General features: G+C 57.8%; 1 protein-coding gene across 2 annotated transcripts; it reads right to left on the minus strand.

Annotated features, from left to right (window-relative positions):
- Positions 1-764: 764 nt before the first annotated feature.
- On the minus strand, positions 765-21094 carry PCSK9 (proprotein convertase subtilisin/kexin type 9). Of its 2 annotated transcripts, none has more exons than XM_047788960.1 (12): positions 20491-21094; positions 17979-18170; positions 16079-16202; positions 13187-13314; positions 12822-12963; positions 9029-9225; positions 7795-7978; positions 7119-7292; positions 6681-6829; positions 5438-5615; positions 3528-3709; positions 765-1706 (listed from the first exon to the last, which is right to left on the minus strand). In XM_047788960.1, the coding sequence occupies exons 1-12, from the start codon at positions 20689-20691 to the stop codon at positions 1488-1490; spliced, it is 2070 nt and encodes a 689-aa protein (XP_047644916.1). In that variant the 5' UTR covers positions 20692-21094; the 3' UTR covers positions 765-1487. The 2 variants fall into 2 exon arrangements, with proteins under 2 accessions (XP_047644916.1, XP_047644915.1); XM_047788959.1 differs by having other exon boundaries at positions 13187-13359.
- Positions 21095-21331: the final 237 nt, after the last annotated feature.

The following is a 21331-nucleotide window of genomic DNA, read 5'->3' on the forward strand; positions in this document are numbered from 1 at the left end:
ATATCCCGGTACCCCTCTGCTTCCCGGCCATGTGAGCTTGGCAGGCACCCACCCCATCTCTGGTTCCCAGTTTCTTCCTAGGGTTGGGGGCGACAGGGTGTCCTGTGCAGGAGGAGGACTGGGTAAGAGGGTGGATGGACCAGGTGGCCCGCCACTGCAAACTGAAGGGTCAGCCCTGGGGTGATGTCCCCCTGCAGGCTGATGCGGGGGGACTGCCAAGCCTGAGCCAGAGCAAGTTGAGGGCAACTGGGAGAAACAGAGGCACAGCCCCGTGATCACCTGGGACACACCTGGCTGCACCTGTCATGCTGCGGCTGGTGGCTCAAGGGGTGGGTACAAGAGCTAGGAACGTTCTCAACAAAGGCTGTCTTCAGGAGGTGAGTCCTAACGGCAGGACTGGGAGGGCCCCTGGTGACCCCCAAACTGATGGCCATCTCTCTAGAGAAAGCAAGGACTTCAACCGAGGGGTCTTGGCAGCAGACCCTGGGCTCATGCTTCTAGCCTCGACCTCCTCATCTACCCAATGGGTAGAAGAGGCCTGGAGTTCCCATTGTGGCTCAGCAGAAACGAATCTGACTAGTGACCGTGAGGATGCAGGTTCGATCCCTGGCCTCATTCAGTGGGTTAAGGATCCAGCATTCCCGTGAGCTGTGGTGTAGATTGCAGACACGGCTCGGATCCTGTGTTGCTGTGGCCTCTAGCGTAGCCTGGCAGCTATAGCTCCGATTCTCAGACCCCCCAGCCTGAGAACCTCCATATGCCACGGCCGTGGCCCTAAAGAGACAAAAAAAAAAAAGAGGCCCTGCCTTTGCCCCAGGGCTGCTCTGAAACCCTGTGAGAATGTAACTGGAGAAGCCCTTTGGACATTTTGAAACATTGGCCACATCTGGGGAAGTGTCACCCCCTGTCAGTACCCCCTGCACCCCCAGAGGCATGGAAAATTGATCCTCCACTAACCAGGGAGCCCAACAGAGCCTCCCCAAGGTGGACAGGAGGTGAGGGGCCATCTCCACCTTTCACTGCCCCAACCCATATTTGGCCCCTTCCAGCCCTCGGGTGCCTGCCTGCCTTCCCATGGAGGGCTGACCACCCCCTTCACGGAGGCCTGGGGATCCACTGACCGCCTGACCTGAAGCAGGAGCTCAATAGAAGGTAACTCCGCCCACAGCATCGGCCCCAGGAGTGGCTGGCAGGAAGCAGAGCACAGCCTGACCTGCCTTAATGGCAGCAGGTGGACACCTGCAACCCTGGTCACTCAGCCTCGTACTCAGCTCAGGCCTGGGGAGGGGTGATCCAGGCCGGGAGCCAGGGCACCCTGAGTGCCAGCACCAGAGCTCAGGAGGACAGCGCTCCCCTGTCCCCGGGGCCCAGGCTGAAGAGCACTGAGGAAGAGGGAGGGAGGAACTGCTTCGAAGCTCAGCCGAGGCCTGGGACCACAGCCCCCAGGCCTGGACCCCTTCCCCAGGCTCACGGCCTGGGCCGGGCTGTCATTGGGACTCCCGGGAGGCCTCCTCCCCCGAGGGCCGGCGCCTGCAGCAGATGGCCATGGCTGTGGCGGTCTCCTCGCTGGTCCTGCCTCCTGCCCTGACATCCTGGCCCCGAACCACACACGTGTTGTCCATCGCGTAGGCCCCCAGGGTGTGGGAGGCCCCGGGGCGGGCCCCGCAGCTGGTCAGTGTCCAGCCCTCCTCGCAGTCCACGGTGACCTGCCAAGGGCCCAGGGACAAAAGATGGCAGACGTAAGGCACAGCCCCCTGCAAGCCAGGCCTGCAGGGCACAGGCGGATGGCTGCCCGCCACCTTCCCCTAACACAACACCTCTCGCAGCCCTGCCCAAGCCATCAGGGGCCAAGCTGGGGGCCCAAGAGCAAAGCAAATGCCTGGGAAGCCCCCTCCAGCGCTCCTGCCATATCCAGACCTGAGGGCTTCTCCTTCAACGTGCAGTACCTCCGTGCTCCTGCTGGCGGAGCCCCCCAACCTGGGCCTGGTGAGTCACCGTAAGCTGCCATCGGTCTCCCTGTTTCGGCCCCATCCCCTGCAGTCTATCTGCCTCAGTGGCCTGAATGAACCCGCTCAGGGAGGTCAGATACCCATTCCCCTCCCCACCCCAGGCTCAGAACCCGTGGCTCCCAGCTCACCAGAGCCAAAACCCAAATCCGGACTGCAGCCCTCAGGCCCCGCCTCAAACCTGTCTCTGGTGCCCCCACCTACTCCCTTCCCACCTCACTGGCCCTCTGGCTGTTCCTGGGGCTCTCCAGGCACGCTCCCACCTCAGGGCCTTTGCTCTGGCTGTTCCCTCTGCCTGGAACTCTGGTCCCTGTGATGTCCCCCACCTTCTCAGGGAGGCCTCTCCTGAGCGGCCCCCCTTCCCTTTCCTGCTTTACTCTTCTCCACAGCATCTTCTAATACTCCAAAATAGTACTTATTTGTTGACTGTGCTTCTCCCCTACTAGAATGGACGCCCCGAGAGAGCCTGGTTTGTAGTCCCACCAACTGGAATGGTCCCTGGAACAGCACCGGCCTCAAGACATGCTGAGCAAATGGACCTGAGACAGCCCTAGCCCTCAAGAAATGCCACAGCCAGACAGACCACAATCACTGCAGACTCGCACGCTTACAACCCTCTTCTGAGGTCCAAGAGTGGACTCCCCAGGGCTTCCTCTTAAAAAGTTCCCTGTGGCTTTTTACTATTTATTTATTTATTGCTTTTTTTTTTTTTTAATAGGGCCGCACCTGCAGCATATGGAAGTTCCCAGGTTAGGGGTGTAATCAGAGCTGCAGCTGCCAGCCTACACCACAGCCACAGCCATGCAGGATCTGAGCTGCCTCTGCAACCTACACCACAGCTCACGGCAATACCGGATCCTTAATCCACTGAGTGAGGCCAGAGATCGAACCCGCATCCTCATGGATACTAGTTGAGTTCATTACTGCTGAGCCATGATGGGAACTCCTCTGTGGCTTTTAAAAGGAGACACAGAGAAGCCGTAGGCTGCGGTCTGCACTGGCGGTTTCTGAGGGCCACTCATGCCCCAGGCCCTGTGTGTGCCTCACCCTCTCTGCCTGCGTGTCCCTGCCTCAATGGCTGCCCCTCCACCAGCAGCACTCAGCTCAGGGTCCCCATCTCTTGGAGGGGGAGTCATGGCTGAGTCACACTCCCAGCAGATGGGTCAAGTGGATTAACCAGTGAATGCATGTGGACCGCTTTCCTTATGCAATATTTATGCATACTCTCTGCAGGGAGGCGGGGGGTCCCCCAAGAACACTGAGCTGGACAATAGCAAGAACTGGCCCAGCAACACACCAACACACACACACACACACACACACACACACACACACAGGCTGTCCACACAGCTGCAAAATCTGCTGACAGCACCCACCCCGCAAACTACTCCCCAGACACATGAGGGTGTGGTGGTGACACAAACCTTGACACAGAAAAGCTACACAGGACAGACACACGCCACCCCTCAGGGTGCTGGGCACCTGTCCCGCCACCCCAACCCCGCCCCCGTGCCTCTTCACCTTCTCTGCAGGGCCTGGGATCCCGTGCTCCCTGACTTTGCACTCCAGACCCGGCGCATGGCAGCAGGAAGCGTGGACACTGGCCTTCTCGTGGCCCACACACTGGTCGGGCTGACCCTGAGGCCTCGGCACAGGCCGCCTGCGGGGGCCAGGGTCCTCCACCTCCCAGTGGGAGCTGCAACCTGGGGCAGAGCAGAGCCGGCTAAGACACCTGGATGCTGGGGGACCCTCTGTCTCTCCTCCCACCCCCATCAGTCTCCATCACTTTAGGGTCTGAGTTTGGAGCTGGGAAACCTGGAAACAAGTCAGGGCAGGAAAGAGGCGCTAGTCTGAGCGACAGAACTCCTGGGATCTCAACTCAACCTTGCCACTGGCCTGCTGTGTAACCATAACATAACCTCTCTGAACCTTAGTTTTGCGGGGAAAACACACTATCTCCTCTCCAGCAGTGGGGTAGGGCCTCCAAGGCCTGAGATGCTAGACAGGCAGATGGAACTCCCCTCGCCCACAGCCACCCAGGCAGAAGTTCAGGGTGAGCTCGACGTCTCTCTGGGGCACTTGGGTCTCCCCCGATCCACTTAGGAGACAGATACACCCGCTGGCTACGAGTCGGTGCAGAGTGGTCCTCAGCTCTAGCAAAACGCAGTTTCCCTCTATGACAAGGGGAAAGGGAGGTTGTGAGGGCAAAATGAGGATGGGCACGTGGAGCCCAGCAGTGCCTGGCTCTGGGCAAGGGTTCCACACACATGTTAGGGTCACAGTCACTAGAATCCCCGAGTCCTAGCTGTGGCCTTGGAGAGGTCACTCGGCATGTCCAGGGTGCAGTTCCCTTGCTGTGAAGGGGGACCCTTTTGGATGTGCGGTATAGGTAGCAGGGTTCTGTGGCTCCAATGACTTCGAACTGGCACGTGCCCTGGAGTTCATCTGCTGGGTGTGCCCAAAGGGGGAGTGATCGGAACACGATGGACTTCCCACCCAGCCAGGACCCCGGTGAGATGGCCAGTGGCCTTCTGGACCCGTCCCAGCCTCTCCACCTGACTGGGCTCATCTTTCCACTGCAAAGCCATCCTGCAGCGCTCACCAGCCACTCTGCCTAGAGCCAGATCCGAACTCGTGACTCTCACTCATCACCCTCCTCCTCCCCCTCCTAAACCTTCAGTGGCTCCCAGGACATGATCGATGGAGAATGAACTCTTGAGCCAGCTGTTCCAGGCCACCATCTGCCCTCTCCCCAGTCTCGCCCCAGAACTTCCCTCTCTCCCCCTCAGCAGGACAGCTCTGCCCCCTCCCAATTTGAGGGGCGCCATCCCCAGGTCCCCCACAAGGTCCCCATCTGTGACTTCCTGCTACCTACCCTGGGCACGTCTTTAACACAAGGTAACCCACCCACAGGATAGATTTGAAAGCAATAGGTGCTAATCATGAGAGCAGGCACTTATCTTGTCCTAGCACCAAGCCAAATGCTTCTCAGCATCCATCATCCTCATTTTATTGAGGAGGTGCCTGAGGCACAGAGAGGTTAAATAACTTGCCTGGGTCACACAGCTGATGACTGGCAGAGCCAGGATTAAACCAAGGTCACCTCCCCTTTCAGAGCCACTCCCTGAACTGCCCCTCCTGTGCTCCACTGCCTCTCAGAATATTGCCTTTGATGCTCCAGGCCTGGAGCTCTAGGTGTTATTCATTTCACGGCAACCCAAAGAGGCAAGAACTACGTACGCTTCTTCTTTTTAGGGAGGAGAAGCTGAAGCTGAGACATCGGAGGTGCCCGCCCTGGGTCACGGGGATGGAGCGGTAGCACTGGTCTTCATGCCAGGCAGCTGGGCTCCACTGTGGGACGAGCCAGGTGGGGGCAGGTGCACAAGGAGACAGGGATGCCTCCCCACCCCAGGATGGGCCCTGCCTCCTACCTGTGAGGACGTGGCTCTGCTGGTGACAGCGGGCACAGGTCTGCACACCGGCCCCAGCTGGTGGAGCCATGTGGATGCTGCAGTTGGCCCGAGGCAGCAGACAGCACCTGGCAACGGCGTAGACGCCCTCACCCCCAAACGCGTTGTAGGCCAGGCAGACACGCCTGCTCCCTCGGACCTGAGAGCCAAAGACAGAAACAGGAACCTGCATTAGAAAGGGCTTCAAGACCCAGGGTAAGAGGGCTAGAAGGAACCAACTCGGGCACCTGGTCCCAACCCCTCAAACCCTCTCCAGCATCCCTGCTGAGGCCAGCCGGCCTCTGAGGACGTCTCGCTCCTGCAGACTGTTCTGCAGATGGGCAGCGCTGCGTGTTACATGGTGCTTCTGGACACTGAGAGGGACTTTAAAACACAGCTGCTGGGAAATCTAAGATCCCAGAGCTAGGACCCAGCCTAAGGGGCCCGGACCCACTCTCAGCCTCTCCCACATGCAATCACTTGCAGGTTCAAATGCACGGTCAAGCACACTCCCAGATGCCATCTCTCAGACAGAAATGCCCACCCGCCCCTGTCCTCCTGGCCCAGGTGCTGCCTTTCCATCACAATGCCATGGCCGGGAGTTCCCATTGTGACTCAGAGGTAATGAACTCGACTAGTATCTATGAGGATGTGGGTTTGATCCCTGGCCTCGCTCAGTGGGTTAAGGATCCCTGGCCTCACTCAGTGGGTTAAGGATCCAGCGCTGCCATGAGCTGTGGTGGTCACAGACTCAGATCGGATTCTGCATTACTGTGGCTATGGTGTGGGCCTAGCCTGGGAACTTCCATATGCCGCAAGTATGGCCCTAAAAGGCAAAAACAAACACACACAAAAACAAAACACACCATGGCTGACATCATCTGTGCCGGGCTCTGTGACCTTTGGCTGGTTTGAGAAGATTCATCAACTGCCAGAACCATGGAACATCTGAAGGAAAAGAGCCCTGAAGGCCACTGTGTCCAGAGGCATCAAAGACCAGCTCTCCCCGCGCGGCAGGCGGGAGCTGGAGTCCATCCAGCCACATCCTGCAGAGTCTCCCAGGAAACCTGCGCCTGGCTCCCTCCAGCCGCACCCAAACCACGTGGCAGAGATGGGCCCCACCCGCTTTAACTTGCAGACAGGCCCTGGAGTTCAGAGGAGGAAGGGGCCGATCTGGGCCTGGCGAGAACCCCACTTCACGCTCCGAGGGGAGGGTGCAAGTCACCTCAATGCGCTCGCCCCGCCGCCTCCCGCTCCCGGAGAAGCTGGAGCAGCCCAGCAGCTCCTCGGGGGCGGCGCAGTGGGCCTCGGCCGTGGCGGTCCTCGTGGGCCCTGAGTGTGCCGACCACACGGTCCTGCAGAACAGCTGCCCACCTGCAAGAAGGTCCTGGGGTGAGGAGGGGTGCGTGGGGAGGGGGGCCTCCATCAGGGCTGTGCTCGTGGAGGTCCAGCTCTTTGGATCCCGGTGGGGAGAAGGGCCTTAAAGAACGTGATCCATTTCCCATTGAAACTTGTCAGGAAAGCCCTGCAAAGCCCTTTCTGAGCCTGTTCTAAATCCGCCCCCACCCCCCAGTCTCTAGGAGCTAGTGGCAGGATTGCCCAGGTCACACGACCTCCCGAGACCTCCCAAGCCCCAGTCTGCCCACCCTGCCATCCTGCTGACCTGCTCCATGGCTGCTGGGGGGCAGTGTGGCCACCAGGTTGGGGGTCAGCCCCCGCTGGTCCTCAGGGAACCAGGCTTCATTGATGACATCTTTGGCAGAGAAACGGATCAGCCTCTGCCTCAGCTCAGCCAGGGTGAGCTCCGGCTCAGCCGTCAGCATCATGGTCACAATTCCTGGTTGTGGGGTGGGCAGTGAGAGATGGTGGTGGCCTGGCCCTCCTTCCTGACCTTCCTCTCCTGGTACACACACACACACACACACACACTCATGTGCACACACACTGGCACATCAAGCTGTTCTTCAAACCACCTGCAACCCCATGCTAAAAGACAGCCAGAGTAAAACATACATCCTGCTCTCATACCTGTGAGCCTTGGAAATTGCTGTTTTGTTTGCCAGATAAACTCCTATTCATCCACCAAACCCCAGATGACATGTCCCTCCTCCAGGAAGCTTTCTTTGATCTTTAGGCTGGGCAGGCACCTCCCTTAGGCTCCCTTCCACACAACCCTGGCTACTATGTTTGGGCATCTGCCTCCCCCCATCAGACTGAGGGCACCATTAGTCTTATTCATCTTTGGTCCCCCACGCCCAACACACTGGGCCCTGGCGCAGACCCTGGCTGCCATGGGGTTGTCAGAATCATGTTGGCTGAGGGGTGGGGCAGCAACTCACCAGCCACATGGGCGGCAGCCTGTGAAGTCCCACTCTGTGACGTGAAGCAAGTGCTGCAGTCGCTGGAGGCACCAATGATGTCATCACCTGGGGCAAAGAGGTCCACGCAGCGGCCAAAGTTGGTCCCCAGGACCCCTAGGGTCACCGGCTGGTCCTGGGCATTGGTGGCCCCAACGGTAATGACCTGGAGAGGTAAGGGGGTGGATGGCAGATAGGGGAGCCAAGGAGAGGGATAGAGGGAGACGGAGACCTTGCCAGCTGGGCTGGCCAACTCCTACATATCTGCTTGGGGCCCATTCAAATAGCCCCTCCTGAAGGAAATCTGATTCCTCAGGCAGAACTCTCACACCCTCTGGCCCTAGCTCTGCCTTCTGTCCCTACCATAGGCCAGGGACCATTCCTGAAGGTGCCGAGGTGGTGCTGATGTTGTAGTGGGGGACACAGCCAGCAAACAAACAGTAGACGATGCTGTGCATTAGGTGATGTAAGTGCTATGGAGAAAACCAGAGCCAGCAAGGTAGAGAGGACACGCTGGGGTTTGTCTGCTTTCTGCGATTTTAATAGGCAGCCGAGGAAGGTTATTCATCACTGTTAGGCTCACAGCAGTGCCACCCCCCGATCCCTGTGCCTCCCCACATCCCCAGACTGTGATGAGATCCCTTCCCCCTTGGTAACCCCGGCGCCCACTCCACCCAACACCCAGGGGATGCCCTTGCATGTGGGACAGAGGAACAGACAGGCATGGGCCCCACCAAGTCAGCACCTTGAGATCAGAGGCGTCATCTCTGTGTTCACGTGGCCCCCCTGCTTGGGATGTACCTAGGCCCTCAATACCGGGCCTTCGAGGGCATTTAGCAGGGAGGTGGACAGTGGAGAGGCCCGGAGGGCACTGGGCAGGACAGCGATGTGGGCAGAGCCCCTTGGCCCTAGCAGGGTGGATGGGAAAGTGAGCAGGGGGCAGTCAGGGAACAGCAGAGGGCACTGTGGTATCACTCTGACGTGAGCAGACAGAGTCCAGATGGACGTGATGGGGAGAAGGGGCCAGGGATTCAGAGGGAGAAGGGCCAGGGCGTGTCAGAGGCTAGGCTGTGGGAGGTTCAAGCCCCTCCCCTGCCCAACTTTGGCTCTGGGAGGCTCTGACACCTCCAAAGCCAGGCCGGCTCGGGAATGCACCCCATAAAGCCCAGCGGGCCCCCCCTCCCCCAAAGCCTTCCATCCCTTCTGGAACACCCACCTCGGGAGATGACGCCGGAGAGTAGAGGCAGGCGTCGTCCCGGAAGTTGCCAGCAGCGGCCACCAGCACTGCCCCCGTTCCTGCCAGGCGCTGGCAAGCGGCATTGAGGGCCCGGCTGTAGCCACCCACCAGGGGCAGCAACACCACCAACCGCCCTGAGGGCTGGGCCAGCTGGCTCTTCCAAATGAACTCCAGGCCTGAGAGGATAAAGCCAAGGTCACCCCCGAGAAGACATGCTCAAGGCCTTGTGAGGGTCAAGTTTACATGTCAACTTGGTGAGGCTATGGTGCCCAGGTGTTTGCTCAGACGTCAGTCTAAACGTTGCTGTAAAAGTACTTTAATATATGCGACTAATGTTTACATCAATAGACTGACTAAAGCAAATGGGGGTGGGCCTCGTCCAATCAGTTGACGACTTCAAGAGAAAAGGTGGATGGTCCCCTGAGGAGGAAGGAATTCTGTGTCCACACTGCCTCAGACTCAAGACTACGGCATCAATTCTTGCCAGAATTCCCAGCCTGCCAGCCTGCCTTGCAGATTTCAGCCGGCCCCACAATATGTGAGTCTATGTGTGTATTTATAAATATAAACATGCACACACATCCTATTGCTTCTGCGTCTCTGCAACACCCTGATTTATACAGCTGGGAATCAGAGTTCCCGTCGTGGCACAGTGGTTAACGAATCCGACTAGGAACCATGAGGTCGTGGGTTCGATCCCTGACCTTGCTCAGTGGGTTAACGATCCAGCTCTGGCATAGGCCGGTGGCTACAGCTCCAAGTAGACCCCTAGCCTGGGAACCTCCATATGCCGCGGGAGCGGCCCTAGAAAAGGAAAAAAAAAAAAATACACCTGGGAAGCATGCTAACAACAGCAGCGCTGTAAGGCAGCCAACTCCCAAGCACTTATATGCACCAGGCTCCTCTCAAGTGCCTGAATATAGGAATTTATACAAGCCTCACAATAACCTTGCCGTTACTTTCCCTTTCCAGGAAACTGAGGCACCAGAGGATATATAAGGCCCGCAGAAGAACAGGAAGGGCCTCCTCCACCCTGCCTCTGACCGTTGTAATCTCTTTGCCATCCTTCAAGGCCGGTGTAGAGTCCCCCCCCCCACACACACACACACACTCCAATGAGTCCTTGCTGCCCACTTGCAGACATGTGACCCCCACCCCCCACATATAAAAGGGGACACTGCTGCTCAGATTATGGAGAGGATCTGGGCTGGTGAGGAGGTTGCAGACCTGATAACCCTGCCCCCTGAGGGGGTGTCATTCCCTGACCGCGGCTGCCCTCCCCGACCCCAGAGCCAAGTGTGCAGCTCGGCAGCTCAGGCCCAGGGGTGGCCTGGATTCTAAAACCAGCCCCAGGAGTTCCCATCGTGGCTCAGCAGTGAACAAATCTGACTAGCATCCAGGAGGACACAGGTTCAATCCCTGGCCTCACTCAGTGGGTTAAGGATCCTGCGTTGCTGTGGCTGTGGTGTAGGCTGGCAGCTGCAGCTCCGATCGGACCCCTAGCCTGGGAACCTCCATATGCTGAGGGCATGGCCCTAAAAAGCAAAAAATAAATAAATACATACATAAAATAAATAAGTAAAACCAGCCCCAGGCCTGATGTTCCAGAGAAGCCGGAGCTGAAAGCGTCTCCTCTCAGGTCCCGGCTCCTGCTCTGTCAGACGGAGGGGTGGCCGGCTGAACCCACAGAACCTTCTGAATCTGAGCCTCCAGGAGGTCCCCGGGGCTGCGGCAGAGGTGAGAGGTGGGGTCCCACAGCCATGTCCCTCCAGGAGGGGGCAGAGCAGGCGTGGGGGTGAAGAAGAACCACAGTTACAGCTGCTATTTATGAAGCGCCGACTTGACACCCTCCCCCTCAGGCAACCGCTTACAAAGGAGACAGGTGGTGACCGTGACAGAAAAAGACACTGTCTGCTGAGCCTCTGCTCTGCACCAGGTAAGGTGCTAGCGGCGTGTTCCCAAAGCGGGGACCTCTTCTTCCCCAGGAAGCCCTCCAAGCTCTGGGCATCGGGCCCGGGGAAGGCCCATCAGGCTCCGAGCAGAACCCCCCTCCTCTGCAAACTGACCTTTGGGAACTGGCCTGCTGGGCTGAGGTCGGTCAATAAAGGGGTGGGACAGACATGGGGGGTCATCTAAGGGGGTAGAGGATTGGTGATTCTTGCCTTTCAACCCCAACGCTCTAAACAGCAAAGAGTCGGCAGAGCCCCACTCATGAAGCACAAGGCGGGCGCCACCAGCGCTCTCCAGCCCTTCAAACAGGCCCGTGGCAGCCTCTGCCAGCTCAGGGGTCAGCATCTGACCCAAGGGTCTGGGGGGTTGCAATGAAGGTCAAACTCCCAGTGAGCTCACTGGCTCTGGCTGGGAGAGCCTGGGCAAGTCACCTCTCCTTTCTGAGCTGGTTTTATCGACTGTTCAACAGGATCACAAAACCGCCTCAGGCTATGGAGGACAAAGTCCTTTGCTCAAGGTCTGGCCACAGGAGGGGACTCAGTAAGTGCGACCCCCCCCCCCCCCCCGCTCTCCTCAGTCCACAGCACCCCAGGGTCCTAGCTCTCAGCTGGACCTCACCGGCAGCAACAGAATGGAGAAAGCTGCAAGAGTCTGGAAAAAGTCCTCTGCCAGTTCCCCCACCAAGTGTACCCAAACAGGGGGACCCACAGGCCCGATCACTCATGCAAGGGAGCGAGTTTCCTGGTACTAGAGGTAAGCAAGCAGAAGATGGAGAAAGTTTACTAAGTTCACCCCAAGGGTCCATCTAAATCTAAAATAGCATGACAGGAGTTCCCATTGTGGCACAGTGGAAACGAATCTGACTAGGAAACATGAGGTTGCAGGTTCGATCCCTGGCCTCGCTCAGTGGGTTAAGGATCTGGCACTGCAGTGAGCTGTGGTGTAGGTCACAGCTGTGGCTCGGATCCTGCCTTGCTGTGGCTCTGGTGTAGGCCGACAGCTGTAGCTCTGACTGAACCCCTAGCCTGGAAACCTCCATATGCCACAGGTGTGGCCACCAAATAGCATGACAGACTACATCCAGTCTCTTGGGATAGACCATAATGAAAGATAATATGAGAAAAAGAATTTGTGTGTGTGTGTGTGTGTGTGTGTATGACTGGATCACTATGCTGTACAGCAGAAATTGACTCAACACTGTAAATCAACTATACCCTATTAAAAAATAAATTTAAGGAGTTCCTGTCTTGGCTCAGTGGTAACAAACCCAACTAGTATCCATGAGGATGTGGGTTCGATCCCTGGCCTCGCTTACCGGGTTCAGGATCTGGCATTGCAGTGAGCTGTGGTGTAGGTCACAGACACGACTCAGATCCAACGCTGCCGTGGCTGTGGTGTAGGCCGGCAGCTATAGCTCCAATTTGCCCCTTAGCCTGGGAACTTCCATAGGCCATGGGTCTGGCCCTAAAAAGACAAAAATAAATAAGTAAATAAATTGAAAAATAAATTTAAAAAAAATAGCTGACGGAAGACAACTCTTTTAAAGGATTTGGGAAGAAGAGCAGAGTGAAACTGCAGAAAGACTGCTGATCGAGGGGCACAGCTGCAGGACCTACCTGGGCTGAGCCCTGCCCCTCTCTGGGGCTCCGCTTCTCCATCTGGCCTCACATCCCCGGGGGGCCCGGCCCCCTCTGACACTCTAGGACTCTGCTGCTGGGGCAGAGGCTGTCTTGGCCTCCTCGGTCAGGAGTCAGTTCTCTCTGGGCCGAGGCCCCACCCCGGGCCAGGACGCAGAGGCCAGGGCATCAGAGCCATCACTCACCTGTGAGGGTGCTGCTCACCGTGCCCTTCCCTTGGCAATTGAGCACACGCAGGCTGCGCAGGCTGGCGCCCTTGGCCACGCCGGCATCCCGGCCGCTGACCACCCCGGCCAGGTGGGTGCCGTGGCTGTCACACTTGTTCGCCTGCTCGATCAACACAAAACCCGGGTGAGAGAGCCCACCCATCCCACAAGATATCCGTGAGCGGCTGGACAGATGTGCCCACCCGCAAGTGATGGCAGGGCAGGGGCAGTGACAGCTGGGGAGGCCAGCGGGGGCGCCGTTGTGGCACTCCAGGACTGGCTTCACCTCCTGGTCAGGTGGGGGGGGAAGAAGGGCAGCCCTCCTGCCAGGGGGACGTGCTCACCTGTCTGTGGAAGCGTGTCCCATCCTCCTCGGGCACGTTCTCAAAGTCAGTGACAGTGACCCTGCCCTCGATTTCCCGGTGGCCACTTTGGATGCTGGTGTCTAAGAGATACACCTCCACCAGGCCGTCTCCATTTTTCCAAGGCGTGGTTTGTTCGAGAGGAAAGAATAATCCTGAGGTTAATGTAAGAGTTCACACATATAAATTAGTTAGCACATCCCAGGGAGTTCCCGTTGTGGCGCAGTGGTTAACAAACTTGACTAGGAACCATGAAGTTGCAGGTTCGATCCCTGGCCTTGCTCAGTGGGTTAAGGATTCAGTGTTGCTGTGAGTTGTGGTGTAGGTCGCAGACGTGGCTCGGATCTGGCGTTGCTGTGGCTCTGGCGTAGGCCAGGGCTACAGCTCGGATTAGACCCCTAGCCTGGGAACCTCCATGTGCCGCGGGAGCGGCCATGGAAAAAGGCAAACAGACAAAAATAATAATAAAAATAAACTAGTTAGCACATCCCAGACACAGCTCCAAGCACCATACACACGTTAACTCAAAAACTCCCCTCAATCAATGGGAATTCCCACTGTGGCTCAGGGGGTTAAGAACCCGACTAGTATCCATGAGGATGTGGGTTCGATGCCCAGCCTCGCTCACTGGGTTAAGGATCTGGCATTGTTGTGAGCTGCAGAGTAGGTTGCAGAGGCAGCTTGGATCTTCCTGTGGCGGTGGCGTAGGCCGGCAATGGGAACTTCCCTACGGCGCAGGTACGGCCCTAAAAAGACAAAAAAAAAAAATCTTCTCGATGTATGTACTATTATATCTTTATTTCACAGACAAGGAAAGTGAGGCACAGAGAGAATAAATAACAGTCCAAAATCACACAGCTGGTGATGGTGGAACCACCAAAAGAACCAAGCGTGCTGCCTCTGCACTCTGAATATTCATATTAAATAACAATGTGAACATTCAAAACATAAATATAATGGGAAAAAAATATGCCCAGCCCCTCCCTACTCGTAATTTTTCACCGCTCCTCAAACATGAGAGAACAGGGTTTAACGACAGAACAGGATCTGAAGAGTCAAAGTGCATGAAGAAGGCGAATCCATTGCTCCAACAAAGAGCTTCATGATACCAGTTAGTGAGGACCGGGCAGGAGCTACGCAGAAGTCCGGGCAGCTGTGAGCAAGTGTAAGAGGCAGACCCGACGACCGCCGGGGAGCCAGGAAGGGCTTCCTGGAGGAAGGGGGCCTCAAGCCAAGACCTGCAGCGGGGATCCTTGGCCACGCTCAGCGGAGGGTGTCAAATAGAGGAAGGAGCGAGGGACAGAGGCCCCAAGGCAGGAAGGAGTGTGGCCTGCAAGGAAGGAGCAAGAAGCTCAAGAGCAAGGCCTCCCGGGCAGAGGGGACAGGGAGACCTTGGCTACTTCTGAGCTTCTCAGGCACGGCAGGGGCCGACTCATGGGAGAGAGAGCTCCTGGCTCTGGAGGGATGCAGGCAGGACGGGTGGTGCCTTCCCCACCTGCCAGAGGCTGCAGGGCTTCAGAGGCCGGATGAAGCTACTCCTAGGTTCCTTCACCCCTGAGTGGTAAGTCCCCTTGAGACCCCTTTCCTCCTCTGTGACATGGGACAACAGTAGTCCCAGCTTGCATGGGGGTGCGAGGATGGAGCCATGGCCTCTGAGAGCAGAGCTGCTGTCTGGGGCTCTGCCCACCTGTACAGCCCGGGGTGAGCAGGGGCAGGATCTTCCAGCAAAAGGCACCCCCTCCCTGGCCACAGGCTGCCGGCCAACACACCCTACCTGACCAGGGCCCTCATCTCTACCGATGTCACCCCCAGAATGACACTCCCCACTTCCTATTCATCTCCCCATCCTGGCCACCAGCCCCGGGAGGTCTCAGATCCGTGGTCTGTGGCGATGACAGCAACTCAGCACCTGCCCAGCCTTTCAGTTCCCAAAGCATCTGCGCACCCTTCACCTCTTTGGAGGCTCATCACACTCTGTGAGAAGGACAGGACGGGTTCCTATGCCCATTTTACAGATGAGAAAGGGGAGGCTCAGAGAGGGAAATGGTTTCCCAAGGCCCCACATGAACCAGTAAGGGGTGGAGGCAGAACCTACGCCCAGGTCCGGCTGACCTGGCACATCCTGGCATTGTCTTTCCACTGAGCTCCGGACCTCGTCCCCTGGGCTCCTCAAACTCAACGTGGTCCAGCCAGAATCCCCGATCGTCTTCTCAAACCAGCTGCCCTTCCCATCTTCCCCAGTCCAACCCATGGCACACTCACCCCCCTCTGAGGCCCTGCCTGAACCCAGGCCGCGTTTCTTGACCTCTCCTCCTCCTTGCGGCCCTGGCCAGGCCACCCCAGGAAGAGGGGAAAGTGGGAGAGCTCTGGAGGGGACCCCCAGGCCATGGGGGGAAGCCCAGCAATGTTGGAGGGATGTGGAGCAGGGCAGGAGCCCAGAGATCAGGTGGGAGCAGCGCAAAACTGGGCTCTTCTGCCCTGCTGAGGCATCTAGCCCTGTTCTCAGGGCACTGGGAGTCACCCAGACCTGTGGGCCTAAGAGGGGGTCAAGATCAGGTTTATCCTCCCCATCTAAGTGCAGCCTGTGGGGCCACTCCAAATGGACAGAAGAGGCAAACCAGAACTTTTAGAAGGTGGAAGAGGGGCTTATTTGAGAAAAGACCCCTGCACTGTATTGTCCCTGAGCAGGAGGAAGGCAGGAGGTGAGGGCTGGAGTGGGGGAGGGGATGAGACAGAAAAGCAGGGGTCAGTGGCGTGTACTGAGCCCTAAAGCCCCTGAGAGGTGGGCGCCCTGGGGAGAAAGGAGGGATTGTGGACCCAGCTGGATGGAGAGGGGCGGGTGCGCGGCGGGGGGGGGGGGGGGAGGCTGCTTACTGGGGGTGTGGCGTTCATCCACCTGGCGCCGCGCAGGGAGAATCCGCTCCAGGTTCCACGGGATGCTCTGCGCAAAGACGAAAGAGTCCTCCTCGATGTACTGGACGTGGGGCAACTTCAGGGCCTGCAGGGGCCAGAGATGGGGGTGGCATCTGCTTCATCTCAGCCATTTGTCTTTTTTTTTTTTTTTGTCTTTTTGCCTTTCCTAGGGCCGCTCCCGCAGCATATGGAGGTTCCCAGGCTAGGGGTCAAATCGGAGCTGTAGCTGCCGGCCTACGCCAGAGCCACAGCAATGCCAGATCCAAGCTGCGTCTGCGACCTACACCACGGCTCACAGCAACGCCGGATCCTTAACCCACTGAGTGAGGCCTCATGGTTCCTAGTCAGATTCGTTAACCACTGAGCCACGACGGGAACTCCCATCTCAGCCATTTGGCTGAGAGCAAACAACCACAGCCCTAACCCCCCGCTGATCAAGTCTGTCCCAAGTCATGTGCCAGCACCCTCCCACCTGCCGACTCCTGGTGGTGGGAGCGGTTCCCTCCTCACTCAGGCTGGGCGGCCCAACACAGCCGGCACAGAGGATGCCCTTTAGGAAGGACTGGGAAATTGACATGCCATTTGGAGAGCCAGGCGGTGCCCAAGCCCCGGGCGGGCTGGACCTGGACTCCACGCCCAAATCATGATGCCCACACTGCCCATTCTGTTTCTCTACCCCCCACCCCACCCCAGATCCGTTCCTGCCCTTTTCCACCCTGCAGAGAGCTGGGAAGCTGACCCTGCAGACTGCGGCGCCCAGGCGCCTTGCAGTGACTTGAGGTTAGGCACAGCCAGGGGGAGGCCCAGCAGGAGTTTAGGAAAAGAGAGGGTGTCTTTTCCACCCTCTTGTCACTGTTTGGTGCAAGGCTTCTGCAGTGACTGCATCCTTTGGAGACCATGGCTCCTCCGGGCAGACCTGCCTCCGTGGCACCAGCTCCCACTGGGCAAAAGTGACACCATTCCCTCTCCTGGCTCATCGACTTGTCATGGCAACACATCTCTGGGTGCCTCGGTGTCCCCGTGGCTTTCCTCACCTGTCCACACCTCCTTGGGTTTAGCATCTGCTTAAATATTGATGATCTCATTAGTCCATAAATAACCATTCATATTTGTGTGCCCAGCTTACAGAGAGGGGACTGAGACTCAGGAAGTAAAGGAATTTGCCCAAGTTTAGACAAACTAACAAGGGGCTGATCTGGGAAGGCACCCAGGCTGGTGTGATGCCAAAGCTAAGCTCTTGAGGGCAAATGTCTATTGGCTGCAGCTCAGCAGCATTGCTCCTCGGAGAAGATGCCTGGCCTTCGGGGCTCATGCGTGCCATCTGGCGCTGTGGCTGCCTGAGTCCCCCCCGCCTCCGATGCTGCTGGCACTGTGCTGGGCATATCATTCCGAGCTAACTGATTGGCCATCACTTATCAGACTCTCCTTCTGAACTGAGCTCAAGGGAAAAGGCTGGGTCTGGTTCATCCTCGTGTCTGCACACAGTAGGTCCTGATCAAATGTGTGATGAGCCGACCGATTGAAGGCATTACCTTGATGTGTCTCTCATTAAACTAAGGGATTGAATTTCTCTCCAATCCATGTAGTAGCCTCCACAGGTCTTAACACGGAGTAGTTGTTCGGCCACAATATGCCAAACCGAATCCAACTCTGCAGTATTATTACGGCGAGGAGGCCTGGGCTCAGTCCTCAGTAAATACTCAATGAATGCTTGTTGCCTCCTGCTTGTCAGCCAAGGGCACACCAAGGACGGTCGCCAGCCTCCTGATTGTCAGCCATGGGCACGTCAAGGACACCCCCCCAGTATGCAGGTGGTGGCCCAGCTCTTTCACGAAGTGCCCCACCCAGCAAGGGCGCTCACCAGCTCCAGCAGGTCGCCGCTCATCTTCACCAGGAGGCCGGGGAGGAGGTCATGGAAGACGTGCAGGATCTTGGTGAGGTAGCCCCGGCGGGCGGCCTGGGCCTGCAGGTGGCGGGCAGTGCGCTCCGCCTGCGAGCGGTGGGTCCCCTCCTTCAGCACCACCACGTAGGTGCCTGGCAACCTCCAGGCGTCCTGGCCCCCAGCAAGAAGGAGGGACAAGACAACATTAAAAAAGAAGAATGATAGGTGTGCCTCACCTTCTCTGTTTACAAGTTAGAATTACAGCAAAAAAAACTCCATAGAACATAGGAAGTGTAAAAAGAAGTTACCAAATTAGGAGCCTCACAAAGCCACATACAGGCCAACTATGAGTATTAATTTATACAACATGTTCGAACTCGGCAGTCAGGCAAAATTGGGAGCTGTGGGCCACAGCCAACACCAGGTTCTCTGCACCTGCCCCTTGGGACCGGACCAAAGCTTGGCCGCCCTTGGTGTCCCTGCCGTAAGGCCACCTCCTCCTGGAGGCCTTCCTAATTACACCTCCCTCCCCTGTGCCCCAGTTAGATGCAATCACTTCTTTCCCTTTCTCGTTCCTCCACGCCACCCTCCAGAGACTGTCTGAAAACATGGCCTGAATCCCAGCCTCAATATTTACTGGCTGTATGGCCACGGGCAAGTCAGTCAACCTGACTGAGTCCCAGGTATCTCCTCTGTGCTATGAGGACCGTAATAGCTATGGCACAGGCCTGCTGGGAAGGCTAAGAGAAGTATTTACGCAAAACATCTAGCAAACAGAAGGGATGGCAGTGAGCAAAGAGGCCACAGTTTTCCAATGCAAGAAGAGTCAAGGCCATGGCCTACCGCAGCAGACTTGTTTGCTCTTAGCCCTTATCTGCTCCTAATGCTCTCAAACAGACACACCTGTGCTCAAGAACCTTCAGTGGCTCCCCATGGCCTGACGAAGGCCAAACTCCATCCTAGTTCTAATGCATTGGGGCGGGGCAGGGGGGCAGGGCTCTCCCTCTCTCTGAGTCTCAGTTTCTCCCAAATAAAATAAAAGGATTGGTCTAAAATGTTTCGCTGCCTACCAAAAATGTTTTCATTCTAAATTCAATTCTCACAAAATATCCATTGAATGCATGAACAAGGAATGTCCAGAGGTTCCTGTTCCAAACTCCCTCGAGTACTTGGTTCAGGTACTTATCCATCCTGTTTACTCCTCTCAGGATGGGGGACTCACTGCTTTTAGAGCAGGTATTTGGGGGCGGTGGTGACTTGAAGTGCCCTTTCTCAGCTTTGCCACAACCCATCAACATCCTTCTAGAAGGTGAAAGGCTCAGGGAACAGGAAGAGCTTAGAATGGACTAAATGTCACTCTTTTGTGTGCCCCTCCCCTCCTGCTGTTAGCACAGAGCACAGGCAGCCCTAAGGGCCTGACACCCCTCCCCACCCCTGCTCACTCAGGCAGAGAGTCTCGGGCAGAAGGGCAGGCCTGGTGTCTATTTCCCTCTGTCCCAGGATGTGCAGCAAAGAGACCATCTCCCAGAGGTCTCACTGCAGCCAGGGGAACAGCCACCTCCACCACAGCCACGTAGGATCCTTAACCCGCTGAGTGGGGCCAGGGATCAAACCCTCGTCCTCATGGATACTTAGTGGGGTTCCTTACCACTGAGGCACAGCGGGTATTCCCTGTCACCTCCCTTTTGAAGATCAGGAAATGGAGGCTTAGAGGTTAAGTGACTTGCCATCATTTAAGCCAGTAAAGGATGGAGCCAAGATTCAACCCCAGGGCTGACTCCAAGCCCGGTAAAAAGACTTTATTTGAGCTCTGGGAAGATTACCATTGGAGGGAAACGGTGGTCCCCGCTGGGCAGGAGTTCCCACAGCTTAAGTGCCAGGTGCTGGCATTGATCTTCAGGAAACTGGCCCCCGGAGAATAACTCCGCCCCTTCCCCTTTAGTTTTGTTCTTTTCTCCCGCTAAAAAAAAAGATGCAGGACTGCAGTCTCTCCCCCAGATCTCCACGCCCACCCTCTCTCATTCTCCAGCCCACCACACACCCTGCCCTGTGCAGATTTCCCAATCCGGGTCAGGACGCGTATTAATATCTCCTCTGTGCACTGGGCTATTCTATTCATATTCTGGGCACTAGTGCCTTTACCGACCCGAGCCTTGATGATGCGGCCCGTCTGGGATCTGGACCCGTGATCCTGGAGGTGCTCTGCGCGCCCTACCCGGCGCCTCCTGGTCTCCAAACTCTGTCCATCTTTCCCCGCGCAGTGCAGCCGAGCGCCCCAGCGCACCCTAAAGAGCCACCGTGCCTGTTCCCTCGCCACCGTGCCCGCAGTCCCCACGAGCCCCGCCAAGCCTGTCACCAAGTGAGCAAAGGGCCCTCAGAGACCTTCACTCCAGCCTCTCCGTTAAAGGAGTAAACCGAGGACGGAGAGGTGATGGCCACCGCCTGGGTTCCTGCGCCAGTTGGCCCCCGCCTCCCACCCCAGCGCCCGCACCTTGGCACAGCGGTGGAAGGTGGCGGTGGCCGCGTGCTGGGCTGTGTCAGCCAGAATGTCCTCCTCCGACCTGAAGCCGAGCACCAGTTCCTCGTAGTCGCCGTCCTCGTCCTCCTGCGCGCGGGCGCCCGCGGGCCCGAGGAGCAGCAGCAGTAGCAGCAGCGGCGGCCACCACGGCTGCCCGGAACTGCCAGCACCCATCGCGGGGAGAGGAGAAGTTTGCGTCCGTCGGGGCGCTCCGGGGTCGACGCGCGGGCCAAGCCGTCCGCGACTGTGCCTCGCGGCGAGGATGGATCGTGGGACTCGGGTCGCGGAGGGGAAGCGGCGGGTCACGGCGGGCGTTGGAACTGGGGACTGCGCTCAGCGGCCGCGCGTGCTGGCCCCGGGCCGTCTCACCGCCTGGCTTGGCCCTCTTGCCTCGGACCCGAGCTGCGCCTGAGCCCGCCTGCAGCCGCGGCCGTTTCGACGCCGCGGCGGAAGCCTTTCCCGGGTGTGCGTGCGCGACGTCCGGGGGTCTGGGAGATCACGCCACCCGAGCCCCATCGGATGATCCTGCTTGATTAAACATTAACGGAGCCCCAGGACTGAAGGATCGGGTTTCGGCCTCGTGCCCCCTCCCTCCTAAATCGCGTCAGATTACGCTCAGAGGGAGGACAAAATCCCAAATCCTAATTGGGCGGGAAGGCTAGTGCCGCGCGCTTCCAGGCGCTTCTCCCCGCCTCCCACCCTGAGCCCTGCCTGGGGTGCCAGACACAGAGTTTGGCTGAGCCCATCTCGTCAAGTGTTTCTGGGTTCTGCTTTGCCACTGGCCAGCTACCCCGCCTCGCCTACACCCGGAACG

Source organism: Phacochoerus africanus, chromosome 8 (assembly GCF_016906955.1).
Source record: "Phacochoerus africanus isolate WHEZ1 chromosome 8, ROS_Pafr_v1, whole genome shotgun sequence".
Classification (NCBI taxonomy): domain Eukaryota; kingdom Metazoa; phylum Chordata; class Mammalia; order Artiodactyla; family Suidae; genus Phacochoerus; species Phacochoerus africanus.